The sequence below is a fragment of the Vitis riparia genome, chromosome 6, assembly GCF_004353265.1.
Source record: "Vitis riparia cultivar Riparia Gloire de Montpellier isolate 1030 chromosome 6, EGFV_Vit.rip_1.0, whole genome shotgun sequence".
NCBI classification, from domain to species: Eukaryota; Viridiplantae; Streptophyta; class Magnoliopsida; order Vitales; family Vitaceae; genus Vitis; species Vitis riparia.
In genome coordinates, this window is record NC_048436.1 from 3950642 (window position 1) to 3969584 (window position 18943).

The 18943-nt window shown below is 31.7% G+C and overlaps 1 protein-coding gene across 12 annotated transcripts; it reads right to left on the reverse strand.

The window, feature by feature from the left end:
- Positions 1–1935: 1935 nt before the first annotated feature.
- On the reverse strand, positions 1936–15504 carry LOC117916439. 12 transcript variants are annotated; one of them, XM_034832465.1, is made up of 5 exons: positions 15403–15504; positions 14317–14432; positions 6263–6316; positions 6064–6160; positions 1936–2860 (listed from the first exon to the last, which is right to left on the reverse strand). In XM_034832465.1, the coding sequence occupies exon 5, from the start codon at positions 2856–2858 to the stop codon at positions 2475–2477; it is 384 nt and encodes a 127-aa protein (XP_034688356.1). In that variant the 5' UTR covers positions 2859–2860; positions 6064–6160; positions 6263–6316; positions 14317–14432; positions 15403–15504; the 3' UTR covers positions 1936–2474. The 12 variants fall into 12 exon arrangements, 11 of the variants coding, with proteins under 11 accessions (XP_034688356.1, XP_034688361.1, XP_034688355.1 ...); XM_034832470.1 differs by lacking the exon at positions 15403–15504 and adding an exon at positions 14704–15094; XM_034832464.1 differs by lacking the exon at positions 15403–15504 and adding an exon at positions 14582–15094.
- Between the last annotated feature and the right edge of the window lie 3439 nt (positions 15505–18943).

The window sequence follows — 18943 nt, forward strand, 5'->3', positions numbered from 1 at the left end:
AAGAATATTCCACCTGCTCAAACCTCTCGAGGCAGCTGGTCAACCTCATTCAATACTTGTATAGTATAAATGGAGTAGTTTATAGAAGAAAAGGGTAATGTTATGGAGGGTAGTAGATTCCATCTGCATGTGGTATGGACAAAAGGGTGTTTCTTTCTTTTATTTAGGGTTTGGCTGCCATGATTACATGAGCTCATTGCCCATGTGAGAATGTGGAAATGTCAATGCATCTTTCTTTTTGAGTCTTTTTCCAAAGTCTTTGTTGCTGGGTTTTTATCAAAGGCCTTGAATTTTTTTTGGTATATAAAAGGGAGAGAATTTTAATCAAAGCTTCTTTCTTATCCACTTGACTTTCTGGCTCTCTCACACGTCTTCAACTTCACTTGACTTCGTGAAGGATTGATTTGAGTTGCCACTTACCCACCTACCAACTTACAAGAAGAAATCCTATTTTTATTCCATTGCTTCTTCAATTAGATTCATTTTGAAAAAATAATTTTTATGTCACATATGGTATCATTCAATTTACAATTTGAATCATCATTTATTTGGATATATTGGTTGGGGGTACCAATTATTGCAATGATTTGAGAAATAATTATTTGGGTCATATTTCAAAACTATAAATAAATTATTTTTAAAATAAATTTTAGGTGTTTTTATTTGTTTTTTTTAAGTATTTTGAATAATAATTAAAAATATAAAAAAAAAATAACTTAATTTTTTTTTACATTGGTAGCATCATAAAAAGTAAAGTAAAAATCTATTTTTTATATTTTAATTGTCAAATAGGGTTTGAACATTTTTGTATCAAATAATGTTTAATTTAATAATGATAAATTTTCAAAGTCAAATAGTATTGTGAAAGACAACATAAGGATAGGGATTCAAGCAGCCATCTTGGATATGCTTGAAATCAACATCAATTAAATCACCTAATTTTCAAAATACATCATCATTTTCAACTATGAAAATGACTTCATATCCAATTTTTTTATTCCCCTTTCCTTATCTAATGAACTACCCATTTACCCCTACTAATCTAGTGCCACTAAGTGTTCAACTATATATATATATATATATATATATGACAATTCCTCTCTTTTCCAAAGACCCCACAACTTCAAATTAATTAGCAACCACCTAAAATTAATAAATATGGAATAACTAACTCAAATTAACTAGCAACAAGTATCCATAATTCATATACCATATTTTATCCATGTTAAGTCATATTTTTTTCCGATGGATATCAAAAAAATCACATGTAAGTCTTCAGACTTCATCCATTTTTTTATTTTTTATTTATTTATATTCATATATTTTAATCTACTTATATCATCGTCCAAAATGAACTAAACCAAGAATTTGGTAGCAAATCAATGTTTTTGTATTTTGCAAGTATTATGAAAGACACCCAATTGCTTTTCTTTTGAGTTACTTGGGCGACACGTTTGGTAGAGGACTGAATTGAAGTTTTGTGGGGATCATAATTAGGGTTAGAGAATCTAAATTATTTATAGCGAGTCGTGGTACCCAGAACCAGAAGTAGTGCAGTGACTTTGAAAAGCAAAGGCATGCATGAAAGAGTCTTGAAAAGCTCATTGCCAATGGCTTTTGCCTTTTCTATCAAAGCAAGGCAAAGAAAAGTCCCAGATGGTATTTTGGTTGATTGCACCACTATCTCAACAAAAGCAAACATGGTCCTGTACAAGTTTGAACCACCTTTTCTCAACCAATACCTCACTTGCAATTATTGGTATTTTAAATATTTTTTCAGTGTAAAATATGGATGGATGATAGTAGGTTGAAACTGGATGCAATCTTGCTTGAAGTTAGGGATAAAAGCATCATCAAATGTGTGGTTAGAGAGTAATGAGGTAGCAGGAGACGGCAGTTCATCAAACTTTCAAAAGGGACCGTAGAGAAGGCAGAAAAGAAAGTTGGTGAAATTTATATCAACTGAGAAAAGTGGGGAAAAAGAGAAAAGAGAAATTCAGATGGGGCCTACTGTTAACTTTTGGCCAGTTGGTTTGTATCATCAAAATCCTAAATGCTTGTACCAAAACACATAAAGATACAAAAGCTACATTAAATAGACATCCAATAAAACTTTGAATTTGGAGATTGAAAAACCATGTGATTCGATGAGTTTGAGACAGTGAGGAGCCCAGCACTGTCGGAGGCTGCCTGCCAGGGAACCGGGAACTTTCCCGTTGATGACCCTGGAACCCAAGTCTTCATTGGCAGGCCATGGGTGGCAGTACAGTGAAACGCGCAGAGTAGACCACCGACAAGGAGGGCTGTTAGTTGAATGCGTGTGTACCTGCATGCTGCTTGCACACGGCCTGCCAGGGAAGGTCCTTCAATGTATCATTAAGGCGACTCTGATATTTCCTCCTTTTCATAAACAAACAAACCTGTCTTTTACATACGGATGTAGAGTGATTAAAAAAGGAAAAAGGGAAAATAATTTAGCGATAACTTGGCCTAGAAGAATTTTCATCATCATCAAGAATGAGTTTTATTCCATTGTTCTTAAGGCCATTGACAACAGCCCAGATCTTGGTGCGATTCTTGAAGCCTTTCTTCTCAACCTCTTTGTTTACATCAACATGGATTCCTCTTCCCTGTCCCTCTTCAAGGCCCTCCACCTTCAGTCGCATGGCCAATACCTCTCCAACAACTCCTGCAGCCTTGGCATTGCAAGATCGGCCACACTCTAGAGAGCCCTTAATTGCATGTTCAACTGTCGATGCTGTTGCAACAATACGCCCATTGTTCCTGTCTACTACATTTGCTGTGATGTATTTTAATGATATGAACAGCCTTAGCACGTACCTCTTCAAAACTGTCATCCCTTCAGAGCAAATATTTTATGCCAAAGAAAAATATATCAGACCTGAAAGTTTGGGTTTTGGTAGTAATGTATAATGGCAAAAAATAAATAAATAAAATAAAAATCTCACAAAAATAAAACTGAATATACACCTCTCTTGCTTGATTAGCTAGCTAAGCTAAGATTAGCTAATGAGATGGTCTCGTGAGATTCAAACTCAAATGTTTTCTCGTACTAAATTAGTTGGAATTATCAAGCATACTAGATTTTTTCCAGCATTCATATTTTGTTACAATAACTTGATGTGTTTGATATGTGCATGATGGCTAAATGCAGGTAAGCCTGGAGTTTATGGTTAATCCAGCCAATAGATGACATTGGTCTGAAGCCTAACAACAAAATCAGCACAAGAGACAAAGATTTAACTCATAGTTAGACTGATTGATCAGCCTCCAATCAAATTCTCTTTTCGCTTAGTACATTCCAGATAGGTCCTAATCAGCACCATGGATTTTCTCACCCCTATGTTCTTCCGAAAGGAAGTGCAGATATACAAATTTACCAAGAATTGATACCTATTAACAATTATTCACATTTGCTCACCGTCTCACAGGAAAGGGGCTGCTTTAACAATTGAACCAGATGGGCCCTGTTTATGATCATTTGAACTTATGATGTGTTTACTTCTGGCATGTTTTACTAAGTGATAAGGTAAAAACAGAATCAGAACAAAAAAAAAAAAAAAGTAATCAGAATAAGAATGAAACGGAACGAAAGGAAATGGAATCAGAATTAAAAATTTGATTGAAGTATTTATGTAACCATCAAGAAACGGAATGAAAATGAAATGATTAATTTTGAGTTGTTTACTAACAATAAAAAATCAGAATGAAATGTATAATGATCTTATACAAAAAAAGATCTACTTTTACCATTATGTCTTTTTTCAAATAACTCCTATTCTAATATTAAGTTAATATGACTTTATTTTTATTTTTTAAAATAATATTTTAGGGTTATTTTTTTAATAATTCCTTTCTCTTTATTAAAATTATCCAATGACTTTAAAAATATTTAAATATATTAAATTACTAGATAATTTTAATGATTTTTAAAATGTTTAAATATATTAGAGGACTAAAAACATCCAAATGTTCAAATATTTATAAAGCTAATTGTAATTATTTATTTTTGAATATGCATATTTAAATATTTAACTATATAATGAATATGGGCCTCACACCACACCTGGCACAATCAAAATGGCATTTCTCAAGTTTGCATAAGGAATTCCATTCTCCCACTTTGAAGAACGAGATTGTTAATGTTTTGTGGATCTCATTGTAAGTTTTGATTCCTAAAGCCACATAAACAAATGAAAAGAATAAAAATTACTCCCATTGATTTCATTCCCATGACATGAAGTAAACCAGCCCTTCATGCTCAAGGAATAAAATCAATGGGAGTGATTCCCATTCCACTCATTACACTTGTTTGCTTGGCTTCAAGAATCAAAATATAGAGTAGGGTCATAGTATACTAAGAAACCCATTCTCCAAAAAGGGAGAATGAGTTTCCTCAACTAAAGGTGAGGAATGTCATTCTCATTCCTTAAAATACGAAGCAGAGTCCACATTTACTAGACATTTAAATATTTAAATATTTGAAAAGAAATAATTATAATTAAATTTAAATACAAATATTTGATCAATCAAATATTTAAAGTCACAAAGTCATCTACAATGTCATAAAAATTATCTAATATATTTAAATATTTTTAAAGTCTTTAAAATTATAAAATAAAGAGAAAGGAGTTATTAAAAAATAACCTTAAAATTTTCAAAAAGTAAAAACAAAGTAATATTCATATAACATTAAATTGGAAATATTTATAAAAAATAACAATAAAAAAATAAGCAATTTTTGTATGAGGTCATTATGGTAAACGCAGACATTTCATTCTAATTCCTTACTATTAATAAATAGCTCAAAGTCAATCATTTTCATTTTCATTCTATTTCTTAATAGTTTTGTTAACACTTCAATCAATTTTCTGATTTTGGTTTCATTTCCTTTCATTTTGGTTTCATTTCCTTTCATTTTGATTCCCTTCCTTCTCATTTCATTTCCTCATGGTTAAGTAAACATGTCGGTGGGAGAAATGACAGCCTAACAACAGAAGGGAAGTTGTACACAATCCAACATACATCTATGCACAATTAACCGAGGCTTCTCCATGAATCACATATTGTTCCTTGACAAGATGCATACATTTGCAACCACACTAATTTCCTTTATCCTTTAGCCCTATGGGTTCTTCAAAATGTGTATTGTGTTTCTAGTCAGAGTAGGATTTTAATCACTTGTACTGTAGTAGGACTCAATTAAATGCCATGAGATTCACCATTCAAAGTATTTCAAGTGCACAAATTTTAGGATTTAGAATTAGTTGGTCTGCATGACAAGCATAGGAAGAATATTCAACCCAGCATCACCAACTGGCTTAGCAGAAGATTTGTTTAAAATCAGCAACATTTTAAACTAGGTGTAATTTGATCCTAACTTATTAACTGAACCAAAAACAGGTGGTGGATAGGGGATGTAGTGGAGTTGTTAATGCAGTATAACAAGTTAAACCAATTTATTATTTTGTTACATGCTAAATCATTGTAAGACATAAACAAACTAATTAAACTATAGACTAAGAGCAGATATGGATACAATACCACTAATCATATATTGGTTGATCAATTTGTTACCCTGTGCACATACTGAATGCAATCTGAATTAATGAAACAGAAGTCTAGAGTATCTTAGTTATGATCTTTCCCCTTATTTATGTCCCAACTAATAGGATCAAGCTTAGGAAAGTCATTTAAAAATTAAATCAGTCAATTAGCAAATCAATCATCTTGTATATCATCACCATATAACACAACGCAAGGAGTTCTTACGAAAGAGGGGTTGTGCTGTCTATGACTCATATATCACAGATTCGATGTCAATTATGCAATACCATCCATATATAAGTACGTTTCTTAAGGAGCACTGGATGTACACAAATATTTTAAGATTCATAATGCCTAGAAAAACTATAACAAAGTAACACAAACACAATAACCTCATATCAGTACGGACCTGAGATTCAAATTAGTTAGTCTTGTAATGTGATTTTTCTTTTCTATAATCTACTGAAAAAAATAATTTGGTCAGAAAGAATGTACCTCAAATATGATATTCAAGGAAATTCTTTGAGCTTGACCTTTTGGCAACTTAAGTTGTCAAACTCTACAGCTAACTTCCTGCTGGAGGCCCAGAACTCTATTTAAAAATAATTAAAAAATTCAGATCCAAGTACATGGCAAAACTGGGGAAACAAAATAAACTACCCTCATTGGAAGGATAAATGAAATAAATTGCTACCTTATGAAGATTACTGCTTCAGCTCTGAATATGCAAAATCCAAAACTCTTTGATCTGAATAGTAAGAGACATCAAGTATAAGCATACAGCTCCATGTACTCCAAGAACTTCCAAATTTTACATGGAAAATTATAAATGGACATATCTATCAACATTCCAATTTATAGGAGAAACATGGTCATGACAATTAGCAAACTTGCCATCAAGAAAAAACTGAATATGACTGAGAAATGTTCTATTTTTGTTCAATTTTTTCTCTTCTCAAGAAAATTTAGGTCTAAAATTTGTCATCCTAAGCCATCACATCCAATTCCACACATAGAGAAGTCAGACCAAAAAAATAATAATTAAGCAAAAAAGGTCTGTTCTAGAACACCTTCTGAAGGATGATTTTTTTTTTTTTTTTTCAATCAAAGCCCTCAAGAACAAAAGTAACAGCTCAAAGATAAATATAAGTCTTTTTCTTTTTTTTTTTTCTCAGATAATATATGCCTATATTCTAGGACAAGACATGACATTGGCAGAGATCACACAAACCTTCTAGTGGCATTGCAAGCCCTAGCATGGATTTGGAAGGAGCTTAGACAAAAAGTAACAGCTAGTCTCCGTTTATGCCAAACTTCCAAACAAATTTTTATATAAGTAAAAAATGTACCAAAGAACGATGCTAGACAAGACTTACTAAACTTCTAAGAAATTTTAGACAAAGTATATATCTTACATTGTAATAACATCAATTACTGTTAATGCTAAAGTAGCTCCAAAGAGAAGCAAGAGCATAACCTTCATCAAGCTGTTCCTTCCTCATTCTAATGCCTGCACGTATAAATTTTCCTTTCTTCAGCTGTCTTCCCCGACCAAGCATGGAGAGACATTGCATGCCTAGAGCACAATTTTCGAGCTTTGCTCTAGATACCAACTCAGTTAAGGATTTACATCATCATACAACAAACTAAATGTCCTTTCACTAGAAATGAAATCTTGAAGGTCACATAGAACAATTTCAACCTTTAATGTACCTAAACTAAGCACACAATCCAATGGAATCAACAGAATCCAAGATAGAACACATACAAGCTCAGGTGCCTTCTGAAAGGCACGACTAATGAACACCAAAAGCTCAAGCACTGACTGTCTAAGCCATGTGCAAGCTCAAACACAATTTACTTACCTATTGTTCATTTATTTATTTATTTATTTATTTATTCTTCCATTCCTTCTCTATCTATATTTTGATCGCATAATCAATCAGCACTCACTAAAATCAATCACTTGTTGATAATAGAATCTATTTGGTGTAGCAACAGGTAGTTTCCATTCGATCATTAACTTGTATGATTGGTACTGTGAATTTAAATCTTCGCATGTGCAAATTTGTTTCAACCTCCATAAATAAATAAATGAATAAATATATATATATATATATATATATATATATATATAACTGGATATTGTAAATATGAAATCCAATGCATAAACTCACATTCACAGCACAAATTTTATCAAATAAATGAAATCAAGGTCAAATATATTATCTTTTCAAAAATATAGACTTTCCCAGTAACAAATCAGGCCAAAACTTTCAAAAGAAATTCTTGAATTTGTTCTCACAATGAGTAATCAGGACTCAGAAGCTGCCTTGACCCTAAAAGTAATCTATCCAATAGCTGACAACTGAATGCATTTCCAAAAATTTGTCTTCGCATGACAACAGTGAACAGTCACAGAACAAACAAGCACTCAGATTAATTCATATGATTTAGTAAGACATCACCATTCATTGTCCAATATCAACACCCACGTTACTTATCAATTTTGCATTAAGTGGGTATTGATGTTAAACCATATATCAACCATCTCAAGCCACTAATCGATAGTGAACAACAACTTATATACTATAGAATTGCAAACTTCTGTAAAAACCAAGAGAAGCCAAATAGCAGCAAGTTTGGGCAAAGGACAACACAGAGAAAACTGGATTGAACAACAGAAAAAAGATACATATTAAGCCAAAAAAAAAAAACCAAAAAATAACACTAACAGAACAAGATGACTTATAAAGAAAAAGGGGGTCTTACAGAGGATGTCCAACATCAATGAAATTATTCAACACTGGAAATGGCAACACAGGTATTCTATTGAGCTGATTGCTGATCATCAAAATCCTAACCCTAATTCTGGATCTCAATTTGTTTCCAATACATGTAGTACAAAGAAATTAGAAATGGAATATACTGTATACAGAATAACTTAGAAATGGAATAAACAGACTTAGATGTGAAGAAAATAGAAAAATGCAAAGCTGATGAGAGCTACCTACAACCACCAAAACAGCAGCAAAGGAAGAAAATCCAACAATGTTTGAACACTACCATGAGAGAAGTAAGACAACTAAAGGTTTTGGCTAAGGCCTGAATCTGCATTCTTGCAACATCAAAACTAGAAACGGAGAAACCTCACTGTTTAAAGTGCTGAAAAGCTTTTCCCTTCTTCTTTTTTTTTTTTTTAAAAAAAAAAATTCTCATATCTTAAAATAAAAACAAGTTATGAGGCAAATAAAACATGACATGAGAAACCTAAAACATATTAAGGCCCTGTTTCTTTCTCAGAAAACTGATGAAGGAAAATGCTTTCCAGGAGTCAGAGGGCAAACAAAATCACTATTTTCTTCCATTCCTCGTGCTTTCATGTGACTTGAGTTCTCATGGTTGAATCTCCAAGAGCTCCATACTCCAGGATTAATCTTCAAAAAAGGAACTCAAGTCTGCAGACAGCACTCACTAAATTTTTTCTCCATCAATGGAAAATGCAAAGAGGATAAACTACAAAAACATTTCACAACAATATCAATCTCTTAACCAAACAACACTGGATTTCACAAACAGGCCAGGAAACAAAATACTCGCAACAAATCAAAGAGTACAACAAAAGAAGACACAAATTTCAAAGATCAGAAACCGGAAAGATGAAGAGTGCTCAAAAATTATCTTCTTTCCACCAATGCTCCATTTGGTGGTTGAGCAATCAGAGGCAAATGAAAAGAAGATCAAAATCAGGAAAAAGTAACGAAAATAAACAACTCAATTAGCATTCATTGCTAAGCAACTAAAAGCCGCAGGTCACTAAAAATTTCACAATTCATTTCGTTTCAACTTCCTCAGTTTGACTGGCCAATGAACCAAATACCTGAGTCAACTCAATACTCATTCAAACTTACAGACCAAAATTCAAACAACAATAAGAAGATCAATAAAGCAAATATTAAAACATTTGAGGACCCAAAGAAAAAAGGAAAAAAAAGAATAGAGAGATCTTACTGAGGAGAGAAACCCTAGCTGTGAGAAATCGAGACCAAATGACAACAGAGACAATGAAGAATTTAAGTTCAATCATTGAAAAAAAAAACGTTCTTTTCAAAATATCAAACATTACTTAAGTTAAAATTTTGCAATAGATAAACACAACTTGCAAAAGACACTCCAGTGCGGTTATTGTTTTAGGAGCCTTGGTCCAGCATGACATTCTGTTATGTGGTTAGGTCCACTAAAAGGGGTACTGGACTTAGAAAATAGGAGAGAGCAAGATGCATTTAGGTCTTCTGTAATCAAGAGAGATCGTGAGAAGGATTGTAATCAGATACGATTTGTTTTCGGAAGTGAAAAAATAGAGTTTCTAAGATTTGAGAGCTCTAAGGGTGTAATATTGTTTCTATTCTTTATAATGGTATTAATTCCTCCCCCTTTCCCATGGATGTAGAGCCAACTGGATCAAACCACATAATATATTCTCTTTTATTTGCCTATCAACAAAAATAAAAAATGGATCAAACCACATAATTCTCTCCTTTTATCAGAAACAACCATCTTCATTCATCAACCTTTTTTTTTTGCCTTCTTTGATTCTTTTGTTCTCTTTGATAATTTTTTTTATTTAAAATCAAATTCAATGTCATCAAAGATCAGTTTGTCATCTAGCTTATCAAAGTGGTATCAAAGCTTTAGCAAGAGGTTGCATCCCAGAGATCAGACTGATACTTAGAGAATCTTGGGGTTTTCTGTAATTGAGAATCAAGTTAAGATGGCTACATCTAAGTATGAAATTGAAAAGTTCGATGGAAAGAATGGTTTTGGTTTATGGAAACTGAAAACTGTGACACCGTTGGAAAATTTTGGATTGGACGAAACACTTCAAGATGAGTAAACTGCCAACCTCAGATTCTGACAGAGAGAAGGCAGAGATACTCAAAAAAGCAAAGAACAAAATTATTCGGAGTCTTAATGATCAAAGTGCTTAGTAAAATCTCAAAGTAATCTTCAGCTACAGCAATTTGGCAGATACAGGATCAATTGTTGATGATTAAATCATTACTCAACAGAATTTACTAGAAGCAAAAAGAAAAATTGGGCTTGAGATGGATGAAGGGAAATCAATTTATTAAAGCATCATTGAATTCACAAAATTGATACTTGATCTTGAGAATATTGAAGTAAAAATCGAAGATGAAGATCAAGTTGTCATCTATTGAATTCCTTGCCAAAACCTTTTGATCTACTCAAAGATGACCCACAGTACAGCAAGGACAAACTATCTCTTGAGGGATTGATTAGTGCTATTTATTCCAAAGAGATAGACCTGAGAATAGAAAGCAAAGATGCAAATATTAGAGAAGGATTATCAGCCCAAGGTAGATCAAAGAAAATGAATGGAAATGGCAAGAACAATCATGATAGGTGTCACAGGCACAAACTTTCCCCAAAAATTTTCACATTCATGCAGCACTTAGAAGCCCTCTTAAGCTAGCCTGCACTCCCCACACAAGATTACGGGGCTCCAACCCCAATGTGTATTTTATTCCCTCCCTGAATAATAATACAAGACACCATTCAACAAGACTCCCATAATTTTTTTGGTGAGTACAGGCTTACTCCCCTCATGCCCTCTAAGGGGCTCTCCAATCCTCCTTGTATACGCGTGGCACCACCCACTCCCTATTTGATTAGGAGCACACAATCTTAGTCCTACTCAAACTCTTATTCATAGGTAGTGGCACCAACCACTCCTATTTAGACTAGGGACAAGCAATCCTAATCATACTCAAACTACAATTACAATAATAATTCGAACTCCTCCTCAAACTCAAATTGCAATCCTACTTCAGAATAAATCAAAAGGTCAAAAAGGGTGAAAATGGTGGGATGCGAGTGAATATTCAAAAGGAAATTTGGAATTTGTGGTGTAGAATCTGCTTGCTATAAAGCAAGGTTGGTTGCTAAGGGCTTTACACAAAAGGAAGGGGTTGATCATCAAGAAATTGTCTCACCAGTTGTTAAACACGCCTCAATTAGATTGCTTTTGGTCATGGTAGCACAATATGACTTGGAATTCGAACAGATGGATGTTAAGACTGCCTTATTGCACAGCAACCTTGAGGAGGAGATCCTGAGGAATAACCAGAGGGTTCTGTGACTCAATGACTTGAAAATTATATGCCTTTGTTGAAGAAATCCCTGTGGTCCAAAGCAGGGGCTAAGACAGCGGCATAAAAGATTCGATAGCTTCATGATAAGCAAAGGGCTGTAAAAGCAGCTATGATAGCTGTGTGTATTTTCTCAAATTGTTTAAAAAGGGCCATGTCTACCTACTGCCATATGTCGATGATATGCTCTTGATCAGCAAGGAAATTGGGGAAATTAACAAACTCAAGTTACTTTTGCAGTCAGAGATTGACATGAAGGGTCTTAGTCCAGCCAAGAAAATCCTGGGAATGGATAAGAGAATGTCATTGACTTGTTTTGTTTTCACTGCTTCAGGGCAAGGAATTAGCTGGAAAGCCAACCTTCAATCAATTGTTGCTCTCCCAACCACTGAAATAAGATATGTTGCTGCAGCAGAGGCTGTGAAAAGGGACCATGGTTGAAAGGAATGTTAAATGAATAGGGATTGGCCAGGAGTCTGTTACAGTTTATTGTGACAACCAAAGTGCATTACACTTGGTGAAAAACCCAGTATATCACAAACGAACTAAACATATAGATGTCCAGATGCATTTTATTCATGATGTTGTCACTAATGGAGATGTTTGTATGAAGAAAAATTCCTATAGAGAACCCTGAATATATGCTGACTAATATCCTTCCTACAAAGAAGTTTACACTTTGCTTAAACTTGATTGAAATTGACAATACATAAGAAAGTATGAAAGGGGGAGAAACTCGAGTACACCACTTGAGTTAAGGTGGAAAGTTGCTGAGAATGTAACTCAAGTTGGATTGAATTTATTATGAACAGAAGCAACTTGCAGTAGACTTTCCAAGGCAGTTATTGTTTTAGGAGCTTTGGTCCAACATGACATTATGTTATGGCATTAAGTCTACTAAAAGGGTAGTGATCAAAAGAGACTAAGAAGGTTATAATCAAAGAGGATTTGTTTTAGGAAGTGAAAAAAAAAAGATAAAGAGTTTATGGGATTTGAGAGCTTTGAAGGAATAATATTGTTTTTTTATTTATAATTTTTTTATAGGCAATAGTAATTTTCTTTTTTGATAGGCAATAAAAGAGAATAATTAATAGTGCCTTAAAAAGAACAACAAAGGACACACAATGTCTATAATATGTGCCAAAAGATGGAAAGAGAAAACAAAAAAAAACTTCCCTCTCCTTACTTCAAGGACAACCAATTTATAAAGTCTATCATAGACAATGATTGATGGTCTATGTACAACTTAACCCATTACAAGAAACTAGTCATAAAATAACATTTAATAGCTTGATCCAACTGCCCAACATCCTTATATGACCTCCTATTTCTCTCCTTCCAAAGAATCCAAAAAGGACATAAGCGGGCACCCATCTAAGCTTTCTTCCACTTCTTCCCCACAAAGAGCCATGTCAACTTAGAAGGTTATCTCTATCCGTGGAGCGCATCACCCATGTCATACCAAACAAAGAGAAGACCAAATGCCACAACATACTTGCTTTATGATCATATTGATTTCTACCCCTTTCCCATGGATGTAGATCCAACTAGATCGAACCACATAAATTCTCATGTTTTTTTTTTTTTTGGCTTCTTTGATTGTCCTGTTCTTTTTGATCTATTGTTATTGTTCCATGATTTCATTTTTCCATTTATAACCAAATTCATTATCATCAAAGATTGATTTATAATCTAATTTATAATTAATAATTTTAATAATAATAATAATAATTATAGCTTTTCAAAATAATAGCATTATTTAATTTTTTTTCATAGCCATTAAAAGGGACTAGGCATAATCTAAATCTATTTAAAAAAATTATGAAAATTTATAAACTTTATATATATATATGTGTGTGTGTGTGTGTGTGTGTGTGTGTGTGAGAGAGAGAGAGAGAGAGAGACATGATAATGTTCCCTAGCCATGGTCAAAAATGAAATCAAATAATTCAAAATTTTTGGCAATAGTATGACAAGTTAAAGGTGTTCAAAGAGAAACCCTAGCCTGCCCTCTGTTTGGTTCCCAAGAAAAAAAATCCCCTTAGGTCAGTCATGTGAATTTTAAGTGACACTTCTCTGTGTACCCCAATGTGAGTTTTAAGAGACTTTTCTATATTCCCGAACCCTCAATTGTGAAAATTTTAAAATTCAAAATTTAAATTTCTTTTCTCATATTTTCTCAACTAAATCTATTTATATACAAGAGAACATTCCCAAATAACAAAGACAGTCAATCAAACAAAAATTTCAATCTGAGCTGTACCAAACTTGCAATAGTTTCAGGGCTATTCAAAAGAGAAACCGTAGAGTTCAAAACTTCCAGCAATAGCATTCTCGAGTTATAAAGCACACGGAATGAAACCTAAGGCCTATGTTTGTTCACTAAAAAAAATGAAAGGGAAAAAACCACATTTTGATTCCTAAAAATCCAAAATAAAAGAACAGTTAAGACTCATGATATCCTCGAGCTCTGGATGATGAAAATTTTATTTTTTTCTCATTATTTTCTCACCATCCAAACGACTGTATCTAACCTAGAAGTCAATGGATGAATTGGGAACAGAGATTGGAGCAGTACCTGGAACTCAGAGATCGAAATGCAGCGTTTGGAGAAGAAATGATCGAACGCTTTTGTGCAAATAGAGTTCGAGCTTCTTGCGCTGCAAACGGACTGATTTCTAATACGGGTTGACGCTGTGCCGGACCCCAAGTAGGCGTTAGAAATCCATAATAGTGAAGAAGGGGGAAGCAAATTAGTAGAAAACCAATTTGAGATTCTCTTGACATAAATTTTCAAGTTGTTCGTCGCGACTAGTGAGTTTTATATGAATTTTAGCGCTTACCCAAATCATGACTATGGGTTTCTCATCTCAAAAACCTGTCCCTTTTCCTTTCTTTTCTGTAATTCATATAAATCTAAACCATACCAAGTCGAAAGCCCCACAATTCGATTAACGAAATTCACCTAGGGTATCAGGTGTCGATAGTCCTTCCACTAATCACGGCCGGCAGAGGTTCGTCTAAAACAGCAATGATAGTTCGAAATTTTGGGTTTTTACAGAGAAAGAAGAAAGATTTCGGAGGCAGGCAAAGGCCTAAAAACGCCATTCACTCTGAAATTAATAAAATTACGTGCCTTATGCGGTTATGCCACACATGGATTGAAAAATCGGAGACATATCGGCGAAATATCGGTTTAGAACCGAGTGGAGCGACGCGCGGAGCAGCAGCAGGAGGATTTCAAAAAATGGCCGAAAATATCGCCGATATTTCGGTATTTATCGGTATTTTTACCGACTTTTCGGGAAATTTCCTGATATTTCCTACCAGTCCAGCCCGCGCACAGGATACAAAATCTGTCCAATTTTTTTTATTTTTTTTAAAAAAAAAACATAAGATGCGATCATTTCAGCCTGGCTCAAAAATCGTGGATTTAGGGTTCGTGAAATTTAAATCCAATGGCACAAAAGCAAAGAGACCCCTAGAACAGATCCAGAAAACACAGGGAGCAAAAGAAAAGCAATTTTTTTGGTTTTCCTTGGGGGTTTTGCACGGATTTTCTCGGAAATCAAACGAGGATGAATTTTCCCGGAAATCGAATGGGGATGGATTTTCTTGGGAATCAAACGGGGGTTGCAAAAAAAAAACATGATTAGATTAGTACCTGCGAGGATTGAGAGTAGCAGAGGAAAATAGGGCCGTTTCAGGGATTCTCTCGTCTAGAGGGCAATTTCAGAAAAGGCCTTCTTGATGCCGGAGTGGGAGAAGTGAGTGGCCCTTTTGATTTTTAGATTTAGTAAAGATAAAAATAAAATAAAAAATAAATAAATAAAAGAAACAAATGAGGAGAACAATTTTCCTCTTTCTATATAAATAATTATTAATTATCAACCTTTATTTTGATTAAATTACTATAAATTTCGATTTTTTTTCACGACATTTTATAAATTAAAATTAATTTAATAAGCAAAACTATTAATAATATTAATTATTTAAATTAATTAATTATAATATAAAATTTTATTATTACATATTTTTAATAAATTTTTAAAAATTAAATCTCAAATAAAATATTTTATATAAATTAATTTAATTTTTCATTTAAAGTATAATAAAACATGTTTTAATAAAAGTATTTTAAAATTTTTAAAATTATTATTATCTTCAACAAGATTGACTCCCTTCATCTAACAATATAATGGAATCACATCGATCTTCATTTTTATATTAAGCATTATTGCAATGCCATATGTATTATATTTATGTATAAGTTATTTTTATTCAGTAAAATTAAATATTTCTTAACTCAATTTTAACTCTATACATTTCCAAAATTCATATTTATTATTCTTAAAATTCAAATATATTTTTGTCTATAATATTTTTCTTCTTGATCATATTTATATTAATTACACTTATAGGATAACTTAAAAACATGTATTTTTACTTATTTTATCTTTTTTTTAAGTTTTTCCAAACATTTCTATGAATTTTAAATAATTCTTGTTCCACCGATATTTCTCCGATATTCTCGATATATCCATAAAATCGAAATACAAATATCCATAAAATCCAATTTTTCAATCCATGCCCTTATGCAATTATGGCACACCCTAATTTTTACTAAGCAACACATGAGGACGTGACGTTAGGAGAAGCTTGTCCGTGACACTTAGTCCTTGATACATTTCCTAATTTTTATTTTTAAAAATACAAATTCTTATATAGAATATAAATTTTTTTATTAAAAAAATAGGTACATTTTGTACTTTAAAATTTTAATAAAAAATCACTTCCTTTTCTTAATTTAGAAAAAATTTAAAAAATACATGATAAATTTTTATTTTTTTCTTAGAGTTTTCTTGCATAAAAAAAATTTCTATTTTTAGAAATAACAAAAATAGAATATATTCACATACCACCTAAATTAAACTATTTTAGTCTTAATATACAATCAAATTATGATTTATATTTATGCTAATCAACTTTTTATTAATATAAAGCTTGTTGATAATAATGAATTATAAATTTTATTTGTATTTTTTTTTATTTTAATAAGAAAACTATAAGTTCTTATAATGCAATGGAGAGAATTCATACTTTTGATTTTATGACAAAAATAATAATTAATAATAATATGATTAATTTAGGATATGGCTAAGTGTGATTTTTATTTTTTATTTTTATTTTTTATAAATTTTTATCAACCAAATAATGCAGAATCCGACATTCAAATTTTAAACATCTCTTCCTTTTCAGGATTTTCTCACCAACCAAGCATAAAAACATTCGAATCACAATTTAAAAGGCATTCTTTCAACAAAAAGAAAAAAGAAAAAAATTCATATATTTTTTTCAAGGAAAGAAAATACCCAAATCGTTTTTTTTCCAAATAAAAGAAAACACCCATTATAGCAACCTTGAGATACAAGGCAAGAAAACAAAAGAGTAGAGTGAAAATCCTACAGACCCACATAACACAAACCAAATGGAACTGTTTCTGACCATCCAAACACATCCCAGAAAATAGCACATCAAGAGCATGCAAACCACACAGATCTCTCCAAAGCATTTCCCATCCCACACGGTACAAGCAAATACAGCTCAACTGCTCTGTTGCGAAACAAACAAAAGTGTTTTGATTTGGAAGTGATTTTTAGGATTCACAGATTTTATCAATACTCACAGCACTTGTTTATAGCACTACACTTTTAACATCATTATCAAACAGTTTTAAGTATGATTTTGATATATTTAAAAAATAAATGTTATAAAATTAAGATAAAAATTATAATATGAAAGTTGGTATATAACTAGAAAATTGAACTTTAACATTTGATTCTCTATGAAGTTTATAAAATGAGCCCTTAGATTAATATATAAATTTTTTAGAGTATATATATATATATATATATATTGTGTTCTAAAGTTTACATTGATTTCAAATAAAATAAAAAACTGTTTCTTACTCATTTGAAATACAATTTCATACCCGATAGAAACATAATGTCAATTATTATCAAGTTTGAATTTGTTGCCTTTAATCGAGCGAAAACTATGTATGTTAGATACTTAATGTCAAAACTTTAAAATAACTACCAAATAAGGAAATGATGCAAGTGGAATCACATTAAAATCTCGGTATTCTTTCATTATCACATTGACAAAGGTAAATACTTCACAATTTTCTCCTCAAAGACCAATATAATTTCAAAGATTATTACCCTTCCCAAAGTTTTGTTATAATTTAATGCACTTAAAGGCCGTAAGATTTCAAATCCACCGTAAATATGACTTTGCATTATTTAAAATTAGCTTTTTGTCAAAGTTATGTGAAGAGAAAATTTACTTAGAGTATGTTTAATAATGATTTTAGGAAGTGTTTTCTATTTATAATACTTAAAAAAAATGTTTAAAGTATTAGAAATTATAGAAATGTTTTCTAAAATTACTGTCAAATACATTATAAATATGTGTTTGATAACGATTTTAAGGAGTATTTTTAATTTTTTTAATATTTGAAAAATAAAATTTTTAAGTGTTAAAAAATTTAAAAACACTTTCCTTTTTAGGTATTGAATGTACTCATATAACAATAATATTAAAAATATAAATTTATCAAATACTAAGAATCAATCTTATGTCTTTTAGTATTTGAATAACATATAAAGCGTTTGTTAAAAAAATCATCAATCTCTTTCAAATGGTTGTGTCATTCCTTGAAGTAAATACTTTATATTTTATGGACATGGATGTGGCAAGGGTGCAATCATGGCCATGCGGAATATTTCGTGGCACCATGGAGGTCATAATCATTTTTAGAATTGAAAAATGACTCTTTTATAACAAAATGTGGAATAGTGTAGCAAGCATATTAGATAATGGTAAAGATATGCAAACAAAAAGGACTTTTAAAAATGAATATTATAGATTTGGGATGAAATTATTGTCTATTTTCCTTTTTATATTAATATTATTTTGAGTTTAGTTTATTTATTTTTATGAATTATGTTTTTTTTTAAAGTTTTATGAAATTAGAATCATGATTAATAAGAAAAAAATGTTTTTTTTTTTTATTTACTTCCTTAATTTTTTTTTATTTTCTTAATTTTTTTCACATACCATTTTTTTTCTCCACTAGATATAGTTTTTAATTTTTAATTTTTATGTTATCCAATTTTTTTAAAAATGCACATTTTCCCTTA